The sequence below is a fragment of the Rhinoraja longicauda genome, chromosome 17, assembly GCF_053455715.1.
Source record: "Rhinoraja longicauda isolate Sanriku21f chromosome 17, sRhiLon1.1, whole genome shotgun sequence".
In the NCBI taxonomy this organism is placed as follows: domain Eukaryota; kingdom Metazoa; phylum Chordata; class Chondrichthyes; order Rajiformes; family Arhynchobatidae; genus Rhinoraja; species Rhinoraja longicauda.
In genome coordinates, this window is record NC_135969.1 from 23679646 (window position 1) to 23700419 (window position 20774).

The following is a 20774-nucleotide window of genomic DNA, read 5'->3' on the forward strand; positions in this document are numbered from 1 at the left end:
GGCACTTTAAAAGAAATCAACTGTAAGGATGCTTGCTGGCTCTTTTAAGGATTCATGAATATTGCACCTTTATTGATTGTTCAAATTACTAACTGGGTGGCAGAAGTGGCAGTTGTAAATACTTATTATCATTAACGGCATTGCATCAGCTTTGTTATTCCGGATCTGCTTATGAAAGCCCGATCCCATAATATCACATCCCTGATTGAATCTGTTTCATTTAGGGAGTATTTTAGCCCAACTGACAAAGTCAAAAATGCATTTATAACTTGTTGTAGATAACTGAATCTTGCAAATGTGACAATGTATGGTTAGATCCAGGCATGCAGGAGAAAGAGAGGTATTAGTTAACTGTGTAGTATCACTGAACCATTTCCATAGATTGTAAATTCAATCCTCTTAACTTCACCATAGATTTTTAATTATATATGAAATAAGGTTGTCACTGCCAAGTTGTCCTTGGGAAATTGATGGCAAGACTTTCTGGTAGACCTACTGTCTCAGCAGTTTTGCAAAGTGAACTTCAACAGTTAAACTCAAGGATGATGAAGGATTAGTAGTATATTTCCAGTTTATTGAGGGGTTGTGTGCATTCACTTTGTGTGAATTGGAGAGGAAACTGCACGTGGTCTTGTTCCCATTCTTCTGGTCCTTCTTGGAGAAAAGAAGTTACAAAATTTGGGATTTAACTAAGGTAGCAAGTAATAACAGTATATTTTGTAGATTGTGTGTGGTGCGCTGGTGGTGGAGAGAATGAACGTATGCCAGTCAGGCAGGCTGCTTTGTCTCAAGCTTTCTGAATGACATTGGAGGTTACCTAATGAGACAAAGGGAAGGTATGACATGACTCTTGGTGATGGTGGATATGCTGCAAGAAATCAGAAAACAGAATATGCATCGCAGGCTACTAACATGGAAGTGCACCTGCAGTATTAATCTAGCCAAGAAATGTCACTGCTGGGATCCCGTTGAAGGTGGCAAAAATGTTGGAGAATTATATGCTGTATGCGACGGCTGATGGGGTGGAAAGTGAGGACAAGGGGGACTCTGTCCTTATTACGAATGGGGGGAGGGGGACCAAGAACATTTTCGCCACCTCTAACAGGATCCCACTACTGGCCACATCTTCCCATCTCCACTCCTTTCTGCTTTTCGCGGAGACTGTTCCCTCCGAAACTCCCTGGTCAATTTGTCCCTTCCCACCCAAACCCTGCCCCTTCCCCAGGTACTTTCCCCTGCAACCGCAGGAGATGCAACACCTGTCCCTTTACCTCCCCCTCGACTCCATCCAAGAACCCAAACAGTCTTTCCAGGTGAGGCAGAGATCACTTGCACCTCCTCCAACCTCATCTACTGTATCTGCTGTTCCAGGTGTCAACTTCTCTACATCGGCGAGACCAAGCGCAGACTCGTCGATCGTTTCGCTGAACACCTCTGCTCAGTCTGTATTAACCTACCTGATCTCCCGGTGGCTCAGCACTTCAACACCCCATCCCATTCCCAATCTGACCTTTCTGTCCTGGACATTCCTCCATTGTCAGAGTGAGGCCCAGCACAAATTGGAGGAACAGCACCTCATATTTCGCTTGGGTAGTTTACACGTTGACTTCTCTGACTTCCGATAGCCCTTGCTTTCCCTCTCTATCCCTCCCCCTTCCCAGTTCTCCCACTAGTCTTACCGTCTCCGACTACATTCTATCTTTGTCCCGTCCCCTCCCCCAACATCAGTCTGAAGAAGGGTCTTCACCCGAAACGTCACCCATTCTTTCTCTCCAGAGATGCTGCCTGTCCCGCTGAGATCCTCCAGCATTTTGTGTCTGCCTTTAATTGTGATTTTATGGTGGTTTCCAAAATGCATTCATAAAGCACCTCTGCAAATGAATTGTCCACACACTTACTACAGCCTATGGAAGAGAGTGTCTATCAAAACCATGGCAATTCACTGCAGATTCCTGTCGTTCATGTATTCTGATGTAATGGTCCTTGTGTGTGTTATTCCTGTGTGTGATGGTCTGATCAACACAGATACACTTATGTTCCTTATAAATCTCCTGTATTTTTTCAGGGAGCTGATCCGATGTCTGAAATGGTACATGGATCGATCTGCAGAAGTTATCAGACAAGACCACATTCAAGAAGCAATGAGGGTAATTAAGTCAAGTCAAGTCAAAGTCAATTTTATTGTCAATCCTCAGCCAGTTTACACAGACAGAAAATCGAAATACCGTTTCCCACAATCCCGAGGAACAAAGTGCATAAAACTAAGTTAAAATTAAAAAGGCACAGCAAACAACAATCAACATAAAATATAAAATATAGTCACTTCAAATGCGTTAAAAAAAAAAAAATTAAAAGTGTCTGGTGCTGGATGTGCGTGTGTGTGGGGTGTTAAAGTCCAGGTCCAATAGGGGCAGGGGAGAGAGGAGGAAGGGAGGGGAGAGAGTTCAGCATCCTGACAGCCTGGTGGAAAAAACTGTTCTTTAGTCGGGTGGTGCTTGACCTCAGGCTGCGAAACCTTCTCCCTGAAGGCAGGAGGGTGAAGAGGCTGTTGGAGGGGTGGGAGGGGTCACCCACAATGCTCAATGCTTTGCGGGTGAGGCGGGTGGTGTAAAGGACCAGGAGTGTTGGGAGTGAGGTGCCAGTGATCCTCTCAGCAGTGTTCACTATGCGCTGCAGGGTCTTGCGGCTGGAGGCTGTGCAGCTGCCGAACCACACAGTGATGCAGCTGCTGAGGATGCTCTCGATGGCGCCTCGGTAAAAGGTGTACATGATGGGTGTGGGGGCTCCCGCTCTCTTCAGTTTGCGGAGGAAGTAGAGGCGCTGCTGGGCTTTCTTGGCGATGGACGTGATGTTGTTGCTCCAGGAGAGATCCTCGGTGATGTTCACCCCCAGGAATTTGGTGCTGCTCACCTGCTCCACAGCAGCACCATTGATGGTCAGTGGGTGGGGGTGTTGGGTGTGCATTCTCCTGAAGTCGACAACAATCTCCTTTGTTTTCTCCACATTCAGGAAGAGATTGTTGTCTGTGCACCACGCGGCCAGCTGGTCCACCTCCTTCCTGTAGTGGGTCTCGTCGTTGTTGCTGATGAGACCCACCACTGTTGTGTCATCCGCAAACTTGACGAAGTGGTTGGAGCTGTAGGTGGGTGTGCAGTCGTGGGTCAGCAAGGTGAAGAGCAGGGGGCTTAGCACACATCCTTGTGGGGCACCCGTACTCAGCGTGATGGTGTCCGATGTGTTGCTGCCGACCCGTACGGACTGGGGTCTGGCAGTGAGGAAGTCCAGCAGCCAGTTGCAGAGAAGGGGGCTGAGGCCCAGATTTGTTAGTTTACAAACCAGCTGCTGGGGGATGATGGTGTTGAATGCTGAGCTAAAGTCTATGAACAGCATCCTAACATATGAGTTTTTAGTGTCCAAGTGGGTGAGGGCTGGGTGTAGAGCAGAGGAGATGGCATCCTCAGTGGACCGCTTAGCTCGATATGCAAACTGAAACGGGTCCAGGGAGGGGGGGAGGTTGGATCTGAACTGCTTCATGACCAGCCTCTCGAAGCACTTCATGATGGTTGAAGTCAGCGCTACAGGGCGGTAGTCGTTGAAGCAGGATGGAGAAGACTTCTTGGGCACAGGTATGATGGTGGTTTCTTTGAAGCACAAGGGAACAACAGCCTGGCTCAGGGAGATGTTGAAGATGTCTGTGAGGACATCTGTGAGCTCAGCTGCGCAGTCTTTTAGCACACGACCAGGAATGTTGTCAGGTCCAGAAGCTTTCCGGGTGTTAATCCTTAACAGTGTGCTCTTCACACTGCTTGGAGACAGACAAATAGCCTGGTCGTTGGGGGGGGGAGTTGTTTTCTGCGCAGGTGTGTTGCTCTGTGCTTCAAAGCGTGCGAAGAAGCCGTTGAGGTCGTTCAAGAGAGAGGTGTCACTGTCACAGGTCTGTGGTAAGGGTTTGTAGTCCGTGATAGTCCTAATACCCTTCCACAGGCTCCGTGTGTCTCTGCTGTCACTGAAGTGGGCTGTGATGCGCCGGGTGTAGTGTTGTTTGGCTTTCCTGATGCCACTGGAAAGGTTGGCCCTGGCTGCCCTGAGACCGGCTGGATTGCCCTCTCTGAAGGCAGCGTTGCGGACCCTCAGCAGCCCATGAACCTCCCCTGTCAGCCATGGCTTCTGGTTAGCCCGGATGGTGATGGCTCTGGTGTGGGTCACATCGTCAATGCATTTGGTGATGTAGCCTGTAACTACATCACCAAGTGCCATTTGATGGCTATCTGACAAAATATAGAAATGGAGCAAGAGTTAGCATCCAGTTACTACAGGCGATTCCCTCGTTAAGGCCACTCGGGTAATGGAAATTCCCTTTTACAGAGTTCACAAATCACTACCCACAAATTTTGTTAAAACCCATTGTTAAGGCCCGTCCGCGCTCTGAAATAACAAACACCGTCAGTCACTGATAGTAAAGACACAACTTTATTATGCTAGGGGGAGTGGGAGAGTCACTGAAAGTATGGTCACATACTTTCCAGGTCCTCACGGTCCCACTCAATTATTTTGTGCACCAGCAGTATATTTATACATTAGTCACTGGTTCAGCTAATCACACAATCAGCACATTTCTGCACCGGTTCTTATTGTTTAGAACTAGTTATTCTCTGCAGTACTGCTTGGTATCTGGTCTTTACCCTATAGTCACAACTTTAGCTAGCAATTCTAAGTAAGTAAAGCAGGCTCACCACGAGCAACATGCAATCTGTACACATTAACTCTTAAACCCCCACCCTCCTCTACAATTTGAGATACAGAATAAAATTTACTCATGGAACTTATGTGAAAAGAAAGTAAAACATTATTTTTCAACTCGTGTTTCTTGACATGTGCATATGTAATGACTTTGTATTGCAGAAAATCATGATACAGATGTTCTCTTGGAACACTACAACCATTTCCCCCCTACCCCTACCACCACCCCTGTAAAGCATATAGCGTGCTTTTATCGTGCTTTTAAAATAAAAATGACAAATTTGGATATACTCTGTACGTCAGGCCATATCTGTGAGAAGAGAAGCAGTATTAATGTTTCAAGTTGCAGATTCTTGATTAGATCTGGGAAGCAGATAAACAAAGTATTTAAGCTGCAGGAAGGATGGAGGAATGGGGATATCTTTGATGGGGTAAAATGGGGATGAACATGGGGGTAATCTGTCAGTAGGATGAATGAGGGCATCTAGAGAGTGAGAACATAGACAGAAGAACATAAGAGCTGTGAAAGGAATGTAATGTTGAGGCTTTATAAGGCACTGGTCAGACCACATTTGAAGTATTGTGAGCAGTTTATCACCCCACATCTGAGGAAGGATGTGCTGGCATTGGAGAGGGCCCAGAGGAAGTTTATGAGAATGATCCCAAGAATGATTGGGTTAACATATGATGAGCGTTTGAAGGTACTGGGCCTGTACTCGCTATAGTTTAGAAGGATGAGGGGGGATCTCATAGAAACTTACCAAATCAGAATCAGAATAATCATAATAACGTTTATTGTCATCCAAAAAAACAAGTCTTTTGGACGAAATTCCGTTACCCACAGTCCAACAATAAGAGCAATAAAAATAAGCAACAACACACACAATCACAAACCAACACAAAAAAAAGAAACATCCATCACAATGAGTCTCCTCCAGTCACCTCCTCACTGTGATGGAAGGCCGGAATGTCTTTTCTCTTCCCCTGCCGTCTTCTCCCACAGTCAGGCTGTGGAACCTGCCACGTCGGGGCCCCCGACATTGAAGCCCCCACCGGGCGGAGAAAATACCGCGGCCTATTCCAGGCCGCGCCGGACGGTGAAAGATCCGCAGCGGGCCGACCTAAGCCCCGCGATTCGGGGCGGGCGAAGATGCTGCCGCTGCCGGAGCACCCAATGTCGGCCTCCACCCAGGGCAGGGCCTACGAACTTCCGATATCCACCCGGCCCACGGCCGAAGCCTCCGAAGGCGAGTCGCAGCCGCACTCACAGCGCTACCACAGCCTCCGAAGGTAGCCAGCTCCACTGGTGGCGAGTACAGTCTGCGGGCTCTGCGAACCAGAGCCCAGGTGGTCCCAGGTGGAGGCCGCCAGCTCCAGGTGTTTGGCCGATGGTAGGCCGCAGAGGGAACAGAAACACGACCCAGAAAAAAAGGTCGGGTCTCCGTTCGGAAGAGACAAATTTTCAGTTCCCACCCCCTCCCCCCCCCCCCCCCCCACACATAGTATACAACCACAAAAAAACACTACTTCACATCTAAGCACTACAATTAAGACAAAAAACAACAAAAAACACAAAAGACAAATGGACTGCAGGTGAGCGCCCGCCATTCACTGCTGCTTAGTGAAATAGTAAAAGGCCTGGATAGAGTGGATGTGGAGAGGATGTTTCCACTAGTGGGAGACTCTAGATCAAAGGCCATAGCCTCAGGATAAACGGACATACCTTTAAAAAGGGGATGAGAAGGCATTGCTTTAGTCCGACTGTGGTGAATCTGTGGAATTCATTGCCACAGACGGCAGTGGAGGCCAAGTCAATTGATATTTTTAAGGTGGAGATTGACAGATTTTTGATTAGTACGGGTGTCAGAGGTTATCGGGTGAAGGCGGGAGAATGGGGTTGAGAGGGAGAGATAGTCAGCCGTAATTGAATGGTGGAGTAGACTTGATGGGCCAAATGGCCTTATTCTGCTCCTAGAACGTATGAACTTATGAAATGCAGAGCAGGAACACATGCCCATCTGGAGAGAAAGGAAAAAGTAGTTGAGTTAATATAACAGATTGGTGACTGATATAAATGGTGAAATCAAATTATCTTAATTTGTGGAATTCATTACTGAGTCAAGAATGCTGGAGCAGGCTCAACCAAAAGATAAGGTGCTGTTCCTTGTTTGCTTTGAGCCTCATCGGAACAGTATGGGAGGCTACAGACCACAGGAGGCCCAACATAAGTTTGAGGAACAGTACCTCATCTTCCATTTGGACATCTTGCAACCCATAGATATAGCTCAACCTACTGATATTTCCAGCATTTTCTATTTTTACTTTAGATTTGCAGCATCTGCATTTGTTCTTATTTCCCCCTTTCTTACTCATTCACCATTTGCATCATTGTAAACAAATTAATTAGATAACTGAAGTCAGTACTCATTGGGAAAATAAGTAAAACTTAATCCCTTGGAGTATTGTTCATGTAAAAACCAAACAGGTACATGACTCTCTCATTTTTGTAACATATAAACTGCCATGGCCATGGTCTTTCTCACAAAACTATAATTTGCTTTCTTAAGAGAAGATTTCCCTTGAATTATTTAACTTTCATGTTTTCTCAACATTTTTCTGTGCGTTACTTTTCATCTTTCATAAATACGTGACTGTGGAGGAAACAGAATGCTATAGTTACTATTTGGCATATTGGTGATTTAATCATGCAGCCAATACATTCCTGAAAACCTATTTTCTTCTGGTTATACAAATTCTCCACCCTTCCCTACTAAATCAGTGGGTTCCTAATCGCAGTCCTACTCGTGGATTGTGTTACACATTTCAACAGATTCATGGATTACCACAGTTTCTCATTCAATGATGCTCCAGTTTATTTCCTTTATTTCTAATTGAAATTATGCTAATTTAATGCCACCTGCTGTGTGAGAATAGTTATGCTTGCTTTTTTGTGTAGTTTGCTAACAATCCATTGGGGAAATTTCTTGGGGCACATTAAAATCCAATTACAAGCATTCCAAACTCAAGCCTGTGGATAACAAACCCTGAGGGATATTTTACATACAACCACCTCTGCAGTTTCACTTTTGACAAACATCATGGCCTAGAATTTATATTCAATGCTGAAATGAAAATATTTATTGCTCCCACAATGTCAGAAGCTATACCTTCCTACTCATGCCGCTCTCACTCAGCAGTTAAGTGGATCTCTGAATATAGTTAAATTATCTGAGTAAACAATTCTAGAATCATAGAAAAATTACCACAATGAAGGAGATTGCTTAGTTTAGAAATATAAGAAAATAACTGCAGATGCTGGTACAAATCGATGGTATTTATTCACAAAATGCTGGAGTAACTCAGCAGGTCGGGAGAGAAGGAATGGGTGACGTTTCGGGTCGAGACCCTTCTTCAGACTGATTAGTTTAGAAAGTTGTACGTGCTGGTGGAAAAAGAGCTACCCCTTCTTCCAGTATTTGATCCAGTTCTTCAGCTCACAGCTCTTCATCTACACAATCACATTAAATAATTTTCAATTAAAGTCATTACAAGAGGCAGAAATCATTATCTTTAATTATGTATTTAACCATCATTCAGATTCCTCAATAAAAATTGGAGCATATAATTAAAATATGAGCTGAGATCATTTTCTAAAGAAATATAAAATATTAAGATGCTATATATTATGAAATACATTCCAATAGTAACAAAAAATTACTTTTGGGATAAGATAGTTGAATAAACAGGATTTATGGCCTTGGATGAAATTGATATCTTATTTGGACCTTTTGTAACAAGTTGTAACATTTTCATGGTGTTTTGGAGAGGGAATAGGTTAAATTCATAGCGAGAGGATATGAGTTGAGTATTGGAGCAAGGAAGTCCTACTGCAGTTGTACAGGGCCCTAGTGAGACCACACCTGGAGTATTGTATGTAGTTTTGGTCTCCTAATTTGGGGAAGGACATTCTTGCTATTGAGGGAGTGCAGCGAAGGTTCACCAGGTTAATTCCCGGAATGGCAGGACTGATATATGATGAAAGAATGGATCAACTGGGCTTATATTCACTGGAATTTAGAAGAATGAGAGGGATCATATAGAAACATATTAAATTATTAAGGGATTGGACAGGCTAGATCCAGGAAAAATGTTCCAGATGTTGGGGGAGTCCAGAACCAGGGGTCACAGTTTAAGGATAAGGGGTAGGCCACTTCGGACTGAGATGAGAAAAACTGTTTTCACCCAAAGAGTTGTGAATCTGTGAAATTCTCTGCCACAGCTGTGGAGGCCAATTCACTTGATGTATTCATGAGTGAGTTGGATATAGCTCTTAGGGCCAATGGAATCAAGAGATATGGGGAGAAAGCAGGAATGGGGTACTGATTTTGGATGATCAGCCATGATCATATTGAATGGTGGTGTTAGCTTGAAGGGCCGAATGGCCTACTCCCTGCACCTATTTTCTATGTTTCTATGATTTGCATTAGTTCAAGTGCTTACTCTAATTCCACTGGAGAAAGTTACAAATAATGCAATCAGTAGCAGCCTGCAACTAACACTGACAGTAATTTGGGGATTTCTACCTTAACTATCTTTTCACTGGTGTAATAATGGTAATCACCAATGGTTTTTTGTTTCTTTCTTATCAACATCCAAGTTCATGGATTCATTATTGCAGTTGAAAACAAATTAATTAGTCTCACTCCAAAACAAAGTTAGTAAAAAGGTTTCTGAAGAAGAAAGACACTTTTATGTCAGCTTTTATGTCGGCCCCCCCCCCATGACAATATTCTGGTGCTGCATAATAGAATATCTTTTGTAACTTTAAATGCACAGCAAAAGAATTTGGTCTTTTTTTCTCCCGCGGAAGAAATTAGTTGAGCATTTGATTGGCTGGAGGGATTGGAGGTAGAGACCATCCTGTTGGAGAAAATGACATAACCAACTTGAATCCTATCCTTGGCAGTGAAAGAAATCAGCCCATTGTTGAGCTAGAATTATTTGAAAATGATCTGTTGAACTGTGAAAAGATTTTAATCTAATAAAGCAAAGGAAATATTCCACAGCACACACTCAAAAAAAGGATAAAGGATTTCAAAGTGAAGGTCTACTTGGAAACAGAACTGTTCCAAGAAGAAAAAGGAGCAGGGTAGGCCTATTGGCTCCCCAAGCCTGCATCCGAGGATTCTAAAATAAATAGTTGCTGAAATAGTGGGTTTATTATTTGTAATCTTTCAGAGGCTTTAGATTCTGGGCAAGTACCAGTGGTTTGGAATACTAGGAATGTAACACCCCTATTCAAAAATGAAGGGAGGCAACAAGCAAGTAACTAGGACACTTAGGACCATCTATTGATGGTAAAATGTCAGAATTGATTATTGAAGAAGTTGAAACAGCGCATTTGGAAAATCATAATCTATTCGTGGCTTCATGTAGAAGAAATTGAGTCTGTCAATTTTATCAGAGTATTTTGTGAAAGTCTTGACCAGAGGGGAAGGAGGGGAACCAGTAGATGTATTGTTTTTGGGCATTCAGAAGGCATTGACATGGTGCCTCACAAAAGATTAAGTCATAGCATAGGAATCGATGGTTTTCAAGATAACACATTGGCTTAGTTAAAGGACTGTTCAAAATTAGAAAGAGGCAAGTAGGAATGTGATGGGGGAGGGGGGTGGTCTGGGGTGAGACAGCAACTGTTTACAACATATATTAGTGCATTAGAATGTTGGTAGGCAAGTTTGCATATAGCACAAACGTAGGTGGGCAAAGCAAGAAGAATGCAAACAGTTTACAGAGAGATGTGGATAGGTTAAGTGAGTGGCCAATATGTTGAAAAGTGCATTATAATGTGGAAAATGTCTTGGAATGTTGGAAGGAGGAACAAAGAATGGAGGGTTATTTAAATAAAGAAATATTTCAGAAAGATGCAGGCTTGAATTATAAACGAAGGTTGGATACGCTGGGGTGGTTTACCTTGGACCATAATAGGTTGAGGGGTGACCTTGTAGAAGTTTATAAAATCATGAGAGGCATAGATAAGGTGGATGGTTACAGGTTTTTTCCAGAATAATAGTCTAAAACTAGAGGGCATAGGTTTAAGGTGAGAGGGAAAATATTTAATGGGGATCTGAGGGGCAAGATTTTCACACAATGAGTGGAGGATATGTGGTAAGAGCTGCGAGATGAAATGATTGAGGTGGAAACAATTACAATGTTTAAAAGACAAATGCATAGATAGAAAAGGCTTAGAGGGATTTATGCCAAACATAGGCATCCTGGTTGGCAAACACATGTTGGGCCAAAGATCCTCTTCTGTGCTGTATACCTCTATCATTCTATGACTATCTATCTATCTATATACTATTAAAACTCAGATCTTGTATGTGTATGTATTTTTTTGGGGTTTGGCCTGGTATATAGATAACAGCGATTGCGGCAAAACGGCAAACCGTAGCGCGACGGTTTTCGCACCGCCTCAATCGCCAATCTCGCGCTCGCTCGGCCGTGATATTTTCATTTAATTTGGTCGCGTGTTTTTTAAGTTACAGAGGGTTTAAAGCGCTGCCCCCCCCCCTTTTCAGGGGAGCGCTGCGGTGCAGATTTAGTCTTCAGCGTGTGATGTCACAATGCCCCTGTGAGATGCGCTCGAGCTGACCCCCCTTCCCCCCCCCCCCCCCGCGGTATTCAGCGTGTGATGTCACAATAGACAAGCAGCTGCTATTGGGTGTCTACTCTTTACAAATTTACATTTTTATTTTTAACCTTTTTTTTCAAGGTCTTCAGCTTGTGACGTCACAATGCTTGTGTGAGATGGTTGCTACATTGTTGCGAAAGGCAACTGATTGTTTTTTAAGGTTGTGTTTTTTATTGCAAGTCACTTAACATACACAGATCAGCATGGGGCCCCTATGCTCGTGGGCCACCGGGGCAAGTGTTTCCCACCCCTTCCCCCCTCCCCTCCCCCCCTCCATCCCCCTCCCCTCCTCCCTCCCTCCCCCCTCCCCCCTCCCTCCCCGCCTCCCAGTTACAATGGAAACCCTACGGGGACGGGCCCAATGGGGAAAGAGGGGTACTGGGAAAAGGGGAGGTCCCCCTCCTCCCCTCCCCCTCCCTCCCCTCCCCCCTCCCTCCCCTCCCCCTTCCCCCTTCCCCCTCCCCCCTTCCCTCCCCCCCTCCCTCCCCCTCCCCTCCCCCCTCCACACCTCCCTCCTCCCTTCCCTCCCCCCCACTCCCCTCCCGGTTACAATGGAAACCCTACGAGGACGGGCCCAACGGGGAAAGAGGGGTACTGGGAAAAGGGGAGGTCCCCCTCCCTCCCTCCCCTCCCCCCTCCCTCCACCCCTACCCCCCTCCCTCCCCTCTCACCTCTCCCTCCCCTTCCCCCCTCCCCTCCCCCCTCCCTCCCCCCTACCCCTCTCCCTTCCCCCCTCCCCTCCCCCCCTCCCTCCCCCTCCCCTCCTCCCTCCACACCTCCCTCCTCCCTCCCTCCCCTCCTCCCGGTTACAATGGAAACCCTACGAGGACGGGCCCAACGGGGAAAGAGGGGTACTGGGAAAAGGGGAGGTCCCCCTCCCTCCCCTCCCCCCTCCCTTCCCCCTCCCCTCCCCCCTCCTTCCCCCATCTCTCCCCTCCCCCCTCCCTCCCCTCTCCCTCCCCTTCCCCCCTCCCCCCTCCCTCCCCCTTCCTCCCCCCTCCCCCCCTTCCCCCCTCCCCTCGACCCTCCCTCCCCCTATCCCCCTCCATCCCCCCTTCCCCCTCCCTCCCCCCTCCACACCTCCCTCCTCCCTCCCTCCCCCTTCCCTCCCCCCACTCCCCTCCCGGTTACAATGGAAACCCTACGAGGACGGGCCCAACGGGCACACTTGTGCTAGTCTATCTATCTATATACTACTAAAACTCAGATCTTGTACCGTTTTTGTATATATATTCCACTGATGTCGGCTGAAGGCAATTCCGGCAAAACGGTGAACCGCAGCGCCACGATTTTTGTACCGCCTTAATCAGCATGCGGTTCGCTGCTGGAAAATGATATTTTTATTTAATTCGGACGCATATTTTTTAAGTTACAGAGGTTTAAAAGCGCTGCCCCCCCTGATTTATCGAAGTTTTGACAGAAGGGGGGCGCTGCGGTGCGGATTGTGATGTCACAATGCCCCTGTGAGATGAACTCGAGCTGACCCCCCTTCCCCCCCCAGCGGTATTCAGCGTGTGTCGTCACAATGCCCCTGTGCTACATTGTTGCGAAGAGCTGTCAAGTCAAGTCCATTTTATTTGTATAGCACATTTAAAAACAACCCACGTTGACCAAAGTGCTGTACATCTGATTAGGTACTAAGGAAAAAAATGAAACATACAGTAGCACACAAACAGTTCACAGCGCCTCCTCAATGAGCCTCAAACGCTAGGGAGTAGAAATAGGTTTTGAGCCTGGACTTAAAGGAGTCGATGGAGGGGGCAGTTCTGATGGGGAGAGGGATGCTCTTTCCACCCTCCCCCTCTCTCCCTCCCCCCTCCCCCCTCCCCCTCCCCCCCTTTCCGCCCTCCCCTTCCCCCCCTCCCTCCCCTCCTCCCTCCTCCCTCCCTCCCCCTTCCCTCCCTCCCCTCCTCCCGGTTACAATGGAATCCCTACGAGGACGGGCCCAACGGGGAAAGTGGGGTACTGGGAAAAGGGGAGAGCCCCCTCCCTCCCCCCTTCCCCCTCCCTCCCCCCTCCCTCCCCCTCCCCCCTACCCCCCCTCCCCTCTCCCCCTCCCTCCCCCCTCCCTCCCCCTACCCCCTCACTCCCCCCTTCCCCCCTCCCCTCCCCCCCTCCCTCCCCCTCCCCTCCTCCCTCCACACCTCCCTCCTCCCTCCCTCCCCCTTCCCTCCCTCCCCTCCTCCCGGTTACAATGGAAACCCTACGAGGACGGGCCCAACGGGGAAAGAGTGGTACTGGGAAAAGGGGAGAGCCCCCTCCCTCCCGCCTTCCCCCTCCCATCCCCCCTCCCTCCCCCTCCCTCCCCCTCCCTGCCCCTCCCTCCCCCTTCCCCCTCCCCCTCCCCTACCTCCCCCCTCCCTCCCCCTCCCCCCCTTCCCCTCTCCCTCCTCCCTCCCCCTCCCCCCCCCTACCCCCCTCCCCTCTCCCCCTCCCTCCCCCCTCCCTCCCCCCTCCCTCCCCCTCACCCCTACCCCCTCACTCCCCCCTCCCCCCCTTCCCCCCTCCCCTCCCCCCCTCCCTCCCCCTCCCCTCCTCCCTCCTCCCTCCCTCCCCCTTCCCTCCCTCCCCTCCTCCCGGTTACAATGGAAACCCTACGAGGACGGGCCCAACGGGGAAAGAGTGGTACTGGGAAAAGGGGAGAGCCCCCTCCCTCCCCCCTCCCTCCCCCCTTCCCCCTCCCATCCCCCCTCCCTCCCCCTCCCTCCCCCTCCCTCCCCCTCCCCCCCTACCCCCCCCCTCCCCTCTCCCCCTCCCTCCCCCCTCCCCCTACCCCCTCACTCCCCCCTCCCCCCCTTCCCCCCTCCCCTCCCCCCCTCCCTCCCCCTCCCCTCCTCCCTCCACACCTCCCTCCTCCCTCCCTCCCCCTTCCCTCCCTCCCCTCCCGGTTACAATGGAAACCCTACGAGGACGGGCCCAACGGGGAAAGAGGGGTACTGGGAAAAGGGGAGGTCCCCCTCCCCCTTCCCCCCTCCCTCCCACCCCCTCCCCCTCCCCTCCCCCCTCCACTCCCCTCTCCCTCCCCTTCTCCCCACCTCTGCCCCCTTCCTCCCCCCCTCCTCTCCACCCATCCTCTCCCCCCCTCCTCTCCCCCCTCTCCTCTCCCCTCTCCTCTCCCCCCCTCTCCTCTCCCCCCCTCTCCTCTCCCCCCTCTCCTCTCCCCCCCTCTCCTCTCCCCCCCTCTCCTCTCCCCCTTCCCTCCCCCCTCCCCCTCCCTTCCCCCCTCCCTTTCCCCTCCCTTCCCCCCCCTTCCCCCCTCCCTTACACCCTCCCTCCCCCTCTCCTCCCCTCTCCCCCCTCCCTCCCTCCCCACTCTCCTCTCCTCCCTACCTCATCCCTCCCTCCCTCCCTTCCCCGCAGCGCTGACCGCCGGGAAGTGTAGTCGCCGTCGCCTCTCCCGCTTCTGCTCTATAGATAAGATTAATTTCTTTTTCAACAAAGAATGCTGTTTATTTTAAAGTAAAATAGACACCTCTCCTCTCTCCCCCCCTCTCCTCTCCTCTCTCCCCCCCCTCTCCTCTCCTCTCCCCCCTCTCCTCTCCCCCCTCTCCTCTCCCCCCTCTCCCCTCTCCTCTCCCCCCTCTCCTCTCCCCCTCCACTCTTTCCTCTCCCCTCTCCTCTCCCCTCCCCCCCTCTCCTCTCCCCCCTCTCCTCTCCCCCCTCCTCTCCCCCCTCCTCCCCCCCCTCCTCCTCTCCCCCCTCCTCCTCTCCCCCCTCCTCCTCTCCCCCTCCCTCCTCCCCCCTCCCTCCTCCCCCCCTCCCTCCTCCCCCCTTCCCCCCTCCCACCCCTCCCCCCCTCCCCCCCTCTCCTCTCCCCCTCCTCCTCTCCCCGAAGCGGAAGTGTAGTCGCCGTCGCCTCTCCCGCTTCTGCTCTATAGATAAGATTAATTTCTTTTTCAACAAAGAATGCTGTTTATTTTAAAGTAAAATAGACACCTCTCCTCTCTCCCCCCTCTCCTCTCCTCTCCCCCCCTCTCCTCTCCTCTCCCCCCTCTCCTCTCCCCCCTCTCCTCTCCCCCCTCTCCTCTCCCCCCTCTCCCCTCTCCTCTCCCCCCTCTCCTCTCCCCCTCCACTCTTTCCTCTCCCCTCTCCTCTCCCCTCCCCCCCTCTCCTCTCCCCCCTCTCCTCTCCCCCCTCCTCTCCTCCCTCCTCCCCCCTCCCTCCTCCCCCCTTCCCCCCTCCCCCCCTCCCACCCCTCCCCCCCTCCCACCCCTCCCCCCCTCCCCCCCTCCCCCCCTCCTCTCCCCCCCCCTCCTCTCCCCCCCCCTCCTCTCCCCCTCCTCCTCTCCCCGAAGCGGAAGTGTAGTCGCCGTCGCCTCTCCCGCTGTTTGATTTCATTTATAACAAAGACATTTATTTAAAATGAGGAATGTGATTTTCATTAAGTTTGATTTTATTTATTTTAAAAAAGCTGCTGCTCTATAGATAAGTTTATTTCCTTTTCAACAAAGAACGCTGTTTATTTTAAAGTAAAAACGCGGTTTTTGTCATTGGGTTTCATCCTCCCTGTTAGCGCCCGATTGGTTGGGTCTTTACGTGGGGTACAGTGATTGGCTCTACCATCCCTGTTAGCACCCGATTGGCTGGGTCTGTACGTGGGGTGCAGTGATTGGCTCCACCCTCCCTGTTAGCGCCCGATTGGCTGGGTCTCTACGTGGGGTGCAGTGATTGGCTCCAACCTCACACTTGATGTGGGTGGAGCAGTTGATTTGAACTGACACCAACTGCCGTAACCAACAGTCCACCGCGCTGCTGCTGGTTGAGGACAGGCTCCAGCATCGCTCAGGAGGGCAGTTTAATCCAAATACAGAAAGAATATTTATAGATAAGTTTCTTATCATTTCCAACAGAAAAATTACATTTATTTTAAACGGTACGAGATTTCCATTGCATTTAATTTTATTTTTAAAAAAAGATAAAAGACAGAGATTTCATAGATAAGTTTACTTTCTTTTTTAACAAAAGAACATTTATTTCACATAAGTTTAATTTCATTTATAACAAAAACATAAGCTGCTGCTCTATAAATAAGTTTAATTTCTTTTTCAACAAAGGATGCTGTTTATTTTAAAGTAAAATAGGCCCCTCTCCTCTCTCCCCCACTCTCCTCTCCTCTCTCCCCCCCTCTCCTCTCCTCTCCCCCCTCTCCTCTCCTCTCCCCCTCTCCTCTCCCCCCTCTCCCCTCTCCTCTCCCCTCTCCTCTCCCCCCTCTCCTCTCCCCCCTCTCCTCTCCCCCCTCTCCTCCTCCCCTCTCTCCTCTCCCCTCTCCTCTCCCCCCTCTCCCCTCCCCCCCTCTCCTCTCCCCCCTCTCCTCTCCCCTCCCTCCCCCTCCCTCCCCCTCCCCCCTACCCCCCCTCCCCTCTCCCCTCCCTCCCCCTTCCCTCCCCCCTCCCTCCCCCTCACCCCTACCCCCTCACTCCCCCCTCCCCCCCTCCCCTCCCCCCCTCCCTCCCCCTCCCCTCCTCCCTCCACACCTCCCTCCTCCCTCCCTCCCCCTTCCCTCCCTCCCCTCCTCCCGGTTACAATGGAAACCCTACGAGGACGGGCCCAACGGGGAAAGAGGGGTACTGGGAAAAGGGGAGGTCCCCCTCCCTCCCTCCCCCCTACCCACCTCCCTCCCCTCTCCCTCCCCCCCTTCCCTCCTCCCTTCCCCCCTCCCCTCCCCCCTCCCATCCCCCCTCCCTCCCCCCTACCCCCCTCCCTCCCCTCTCCCTCCCCTCTCCCTCCCCCCTCCCCCCCTCCCTCCCCCAACCCTCCCCCTTTCCTCCCCTCCCGGTTACAATGGAAACCCTACGAGGACGGGCCCAACGGGCCCACTTGGTCTAGTATACTATTAAAACTCAGATGTTGTATATATATATGTATATTCCACTGATGTCGGCTGAATACGGCAATTCCGGCAAAACGGTGAACCTTAGCGCCACGATTTTTGTGCCGCTTTAATCAGCATGCGGTTCGCTGCTGGAAAATGATATTTTTATTTAATTCGGAGTTTTAAGTTACAGAGGTTTAAAAGTGCTGCCCCCCCTGATTTATCGAAGTTTTGACAGAAGGGGGGCGCTGCGGTGCGGCAGTGCTCAGTACGCATGCGTGGAATCTCATCACTCTGTACTCAGCACGCATGCGCGGCATCTCCTCACTCGCACAAAAACAATGGACGCCGTTAGCGGCGCCAGCCCGCGATCACCGGCACACCTCTCCTCTCTCCCCTTGCTTCTCTCCTCTCTCCCACACCCGGGAGAACATCTCCCCGCTATCCCACCCCCCCCCCGGGCCTTTGAATGATGCAAACTCCAGAAGCCACCACCCCCAACGGACTTTTCAAAGAACCGATCACCCGCACCCCCCCCCCCCCCCCGGGCCTTTAACTGATGCAAAGAGTGTGTCTGGGAGAGAGAAAATGGGGGGGGGGGCTGAGAATGGGGAATGGGACAACAGGGGTAGTGCGGAGGGGACTTGGTGGTGGGGGAAAGAGGGGTAACGGGAAAAGGGGAGGTCCATATCCCTCCCCTCTCCCCCCCCCCTCCCTCCCCCATCTCTCCCCCCCCCTCCCTCCCTCCACAAATACCACCCCATCTCTCATCACCATCCCTCCACCCTCCATCCTCAACACATCCCTCCCTCCACCACTCTCTCAATTCACTCAACACCTCACTCCCCCAAACCTCACTCTCCAACCCTCCCCCCTTAACTCCCTCACCCCCTCCCGGATACAATGGACGGGCCAAAGGGGAGAGTGTGGGGAGAGTAAGAGTGGGGATGGGGGACAAGAGAATGGGAGAGTGGGGAATGGGCCCAACGGGCCCACTTGGTCTAGTCTATATACTATTAAAACTCACTTCTTGTGTATATTTTTTTGGGGGGTTTGACCTGGTATGCGCGTAACAACGGTTTCTCTGATTTCGTCAAAACGGTGAACCGTAGCGCCACGATTTTTGCACCACCTTAATCACCACGCGGTTATCTGCTGGAAAATTGTTTTTTATTTAATTCGGTCGCATGTTTTTTAAGTTACAGAGGTTTTAAAGCGCTCCCCCCCCCCCCCTAATTTATAGGGGGCGCTGTGGTGCGGATTTATTGAAGGTCTTCAGCTTGTGATGTCACAATGCCCCTGTGAGATGAGCTCGAGCTGACCCCCGTCCCCCCCCCCCCCCCTTCAGCGTGTGATGTCACAATGGACAAGCAGCTGCTATTGGGTGTCTACTCTTTACAAATTTACATCTTTTTATTTTAAACCTTTTTTTTCAAGGTCTTCAGCTTGTGACGTCACAATGCTTGTGTGAAGCAGCTGATTGTTTTTTAAAGTTGTGTTTTTTATTGCAAGTCACTTAACATACACAGATCAGCATGGGGCCCCTATGCTCGTGGGCCACCGGGGCAAGTGTTTCGAAAAAAGAAAGGAGTGGTCCCCCTTCCCCCCTCAACCCCTTCCTCCCCACTCCTTCCCACCTCCATCCCCACTCCCTCCCCCCCTCCTCCCCAAAGAGGGGTATTGGGAAAAGGGGAGGTCCCCCTCCCTCCCCCTCCCCCCTTCCCCCTCCCTCCCCCATACCCCCTCCCTACCCTCCCCCCTCCCCTCCCCCTCTCTCCCCCTCCCCTCCCCTCCCCCCTCCACACCTCCACACCTCCCTTCCCTCCCCCCCACTCCCCTCCCGGTTACAATGGAAACCCTACGAGGACGGGCCCAACGGGGAAAGAGCGGTACTGGGAAAAGGGGAGGTCCCCCTCCCTCCCCCTTCCCCCTTCCCCTCCCCCTCCCTCCCCCCCTACCCTGCTCCCTCCCCTCTCCCCCTCTTCCCCTCCCCCTCCCCCTTTCCCCTCCCCCTCCCCCTCCCCTCCTCCCTCCAGATCAGCATGGGGCCTCTATGCTCGTGGGCCACCGGAGCAAGTGTTGCGAAACAGCACTTGGAGTGTGTCTGGGGGAGAGAGAGAATGGGGGGGGTCTGAGAATGGGGACTGGGGAGGGGGACAACAGGGGTCGTTGCGGAGGTGGCTTGGTGGTGGGGGAAAGAGGGGTACTGGGAAAAGGGTAGGTCCCCCTTCACCCCTCAACCCCTTCCTCCCCCCTCCTTCCCACCTCCATCCCCACTCCCTCCCCCCCTCCTCCCCCTCCCCAACTCCCTCCCCACCTCCCTCAACCCTCCCCACTCCCTCCCCCTCCTTCCCTCCATTCCTCCCTCCCTCCCCAATCCCTCCCCCCTCCCTCCACACTTCCATCCCTCTCCCCCTCCCCCCTCCTTCCACCCTCCCTCCCCCCCTCCCTCCTTCCCTCCATCCCTCCCTCCCCCAATCCCTCCCCTCTCCCTCCACCCTTCCATCCCTCTCCCCCTCCCCCTCCCCACTCCTTCCACCCTCCCTCCCCCCTCCCGGTTACAATGGAAACCCTACGGGGACGGGCCCAACGGGGAAAGAGGGGTACTGGGAAAAGGGGAGGTCCTCCTCCCTCCCCCTTCCACCCTCCCTCCCTCCCCCTCCCCCCCCTACCCTACTCCCTCCCCTCTCCCTCCCCCCTCCCCCCCTTCACTGCCCCCTCCCCTCCCCCCCTCCCTCCCCCCCTCCCCCTCCCCTCCTCCCTCCACACCTCCCTCCCTCCCCCTTCCCTCCCTCCCCTCCTGGTTAAAATGGAAACCCTATGAGGACGGGCCCAACGGGGAAAGAGGGTACTGGGAAAAGGGGAGGTCCCCCTCCCTCACCCTTCCCCCCTCCCCTCCCCCCTCCCTACCCCCCTCCCTCCCCCCCCTTCCCCCCTCCCTCCCCCTCCCCTCCTCCCTCCACACCTCCCTCCTCCCTCCCTCCCCCTTCCCTCCTCCCTCCCTCCCCCTTCCCTCCCTCCCCTCCCCTCCCTCCCCTCCCTCCCCTCCCCTCCTCTCCTCCCCTCCCGGTTACAATGGAAACCCTACGAGGACGGGCCCAACGGGGAAAGAGGGGTACTGGGAAAAGGGGAGGTCCCCCTCCCTCCCCCCTCCCCTCCCCCCTTCCCCCCCTCCCCTCTCCCTCCCCGCTCCCCTCCCCTACCCCTCCCTCCCCCCACCCCCCTCCCTCCCCCCCTTCCCCCCTCCCCTCCCCCCATCCCTCCCCTCCCCCCATCCCTCCCCTCCTCCCTCCCTCCCCCTTCCCTACCCCCCACTCCCCTCCCGGTTACAATGGATCCCTACGAGGACGGGCTCAACGGGCACACTTGTGCTAGTATACTATTAAAACTCAGATCTTGTGTATTTTTTTGGGGTTTGACCTGGTATGCACGTAACAACGGTTTCTCTGATTTCGTCAAAACGGTGAACCGTAGCGCCACGATTTTTGCACCACCTTAATCACCACGCGGTTATCTGCTGGAAAATTA

General features: G+C 51.9%; 1 protein-coding gene across 1 annotated transcript in view; it reads left to right on the forward strand.

The window, feature by feature from the left end:
- The window catches only part of dock3 (dedicator of cytokinesis 3), a 262260-nt gene extending 259118 nt beyond the window's left edge, over nt 1-3142 (forward strand). Inside the window, exons 23-24 of the mRNA XM_078413752.1 lie at nt 2066-2147; nt 3128-3142. Coding sequence (XP_078269878.1) covers nt 2066-2147; nt 3128-3142 — 97 coding nt within the window. The remainder of the gene's footprint in view (nt 1-2065; nt 2148-3127) is intronic.
- The last annotated feature ends 17632 nt before the right edge of the window (nt 3143-20774 follow it).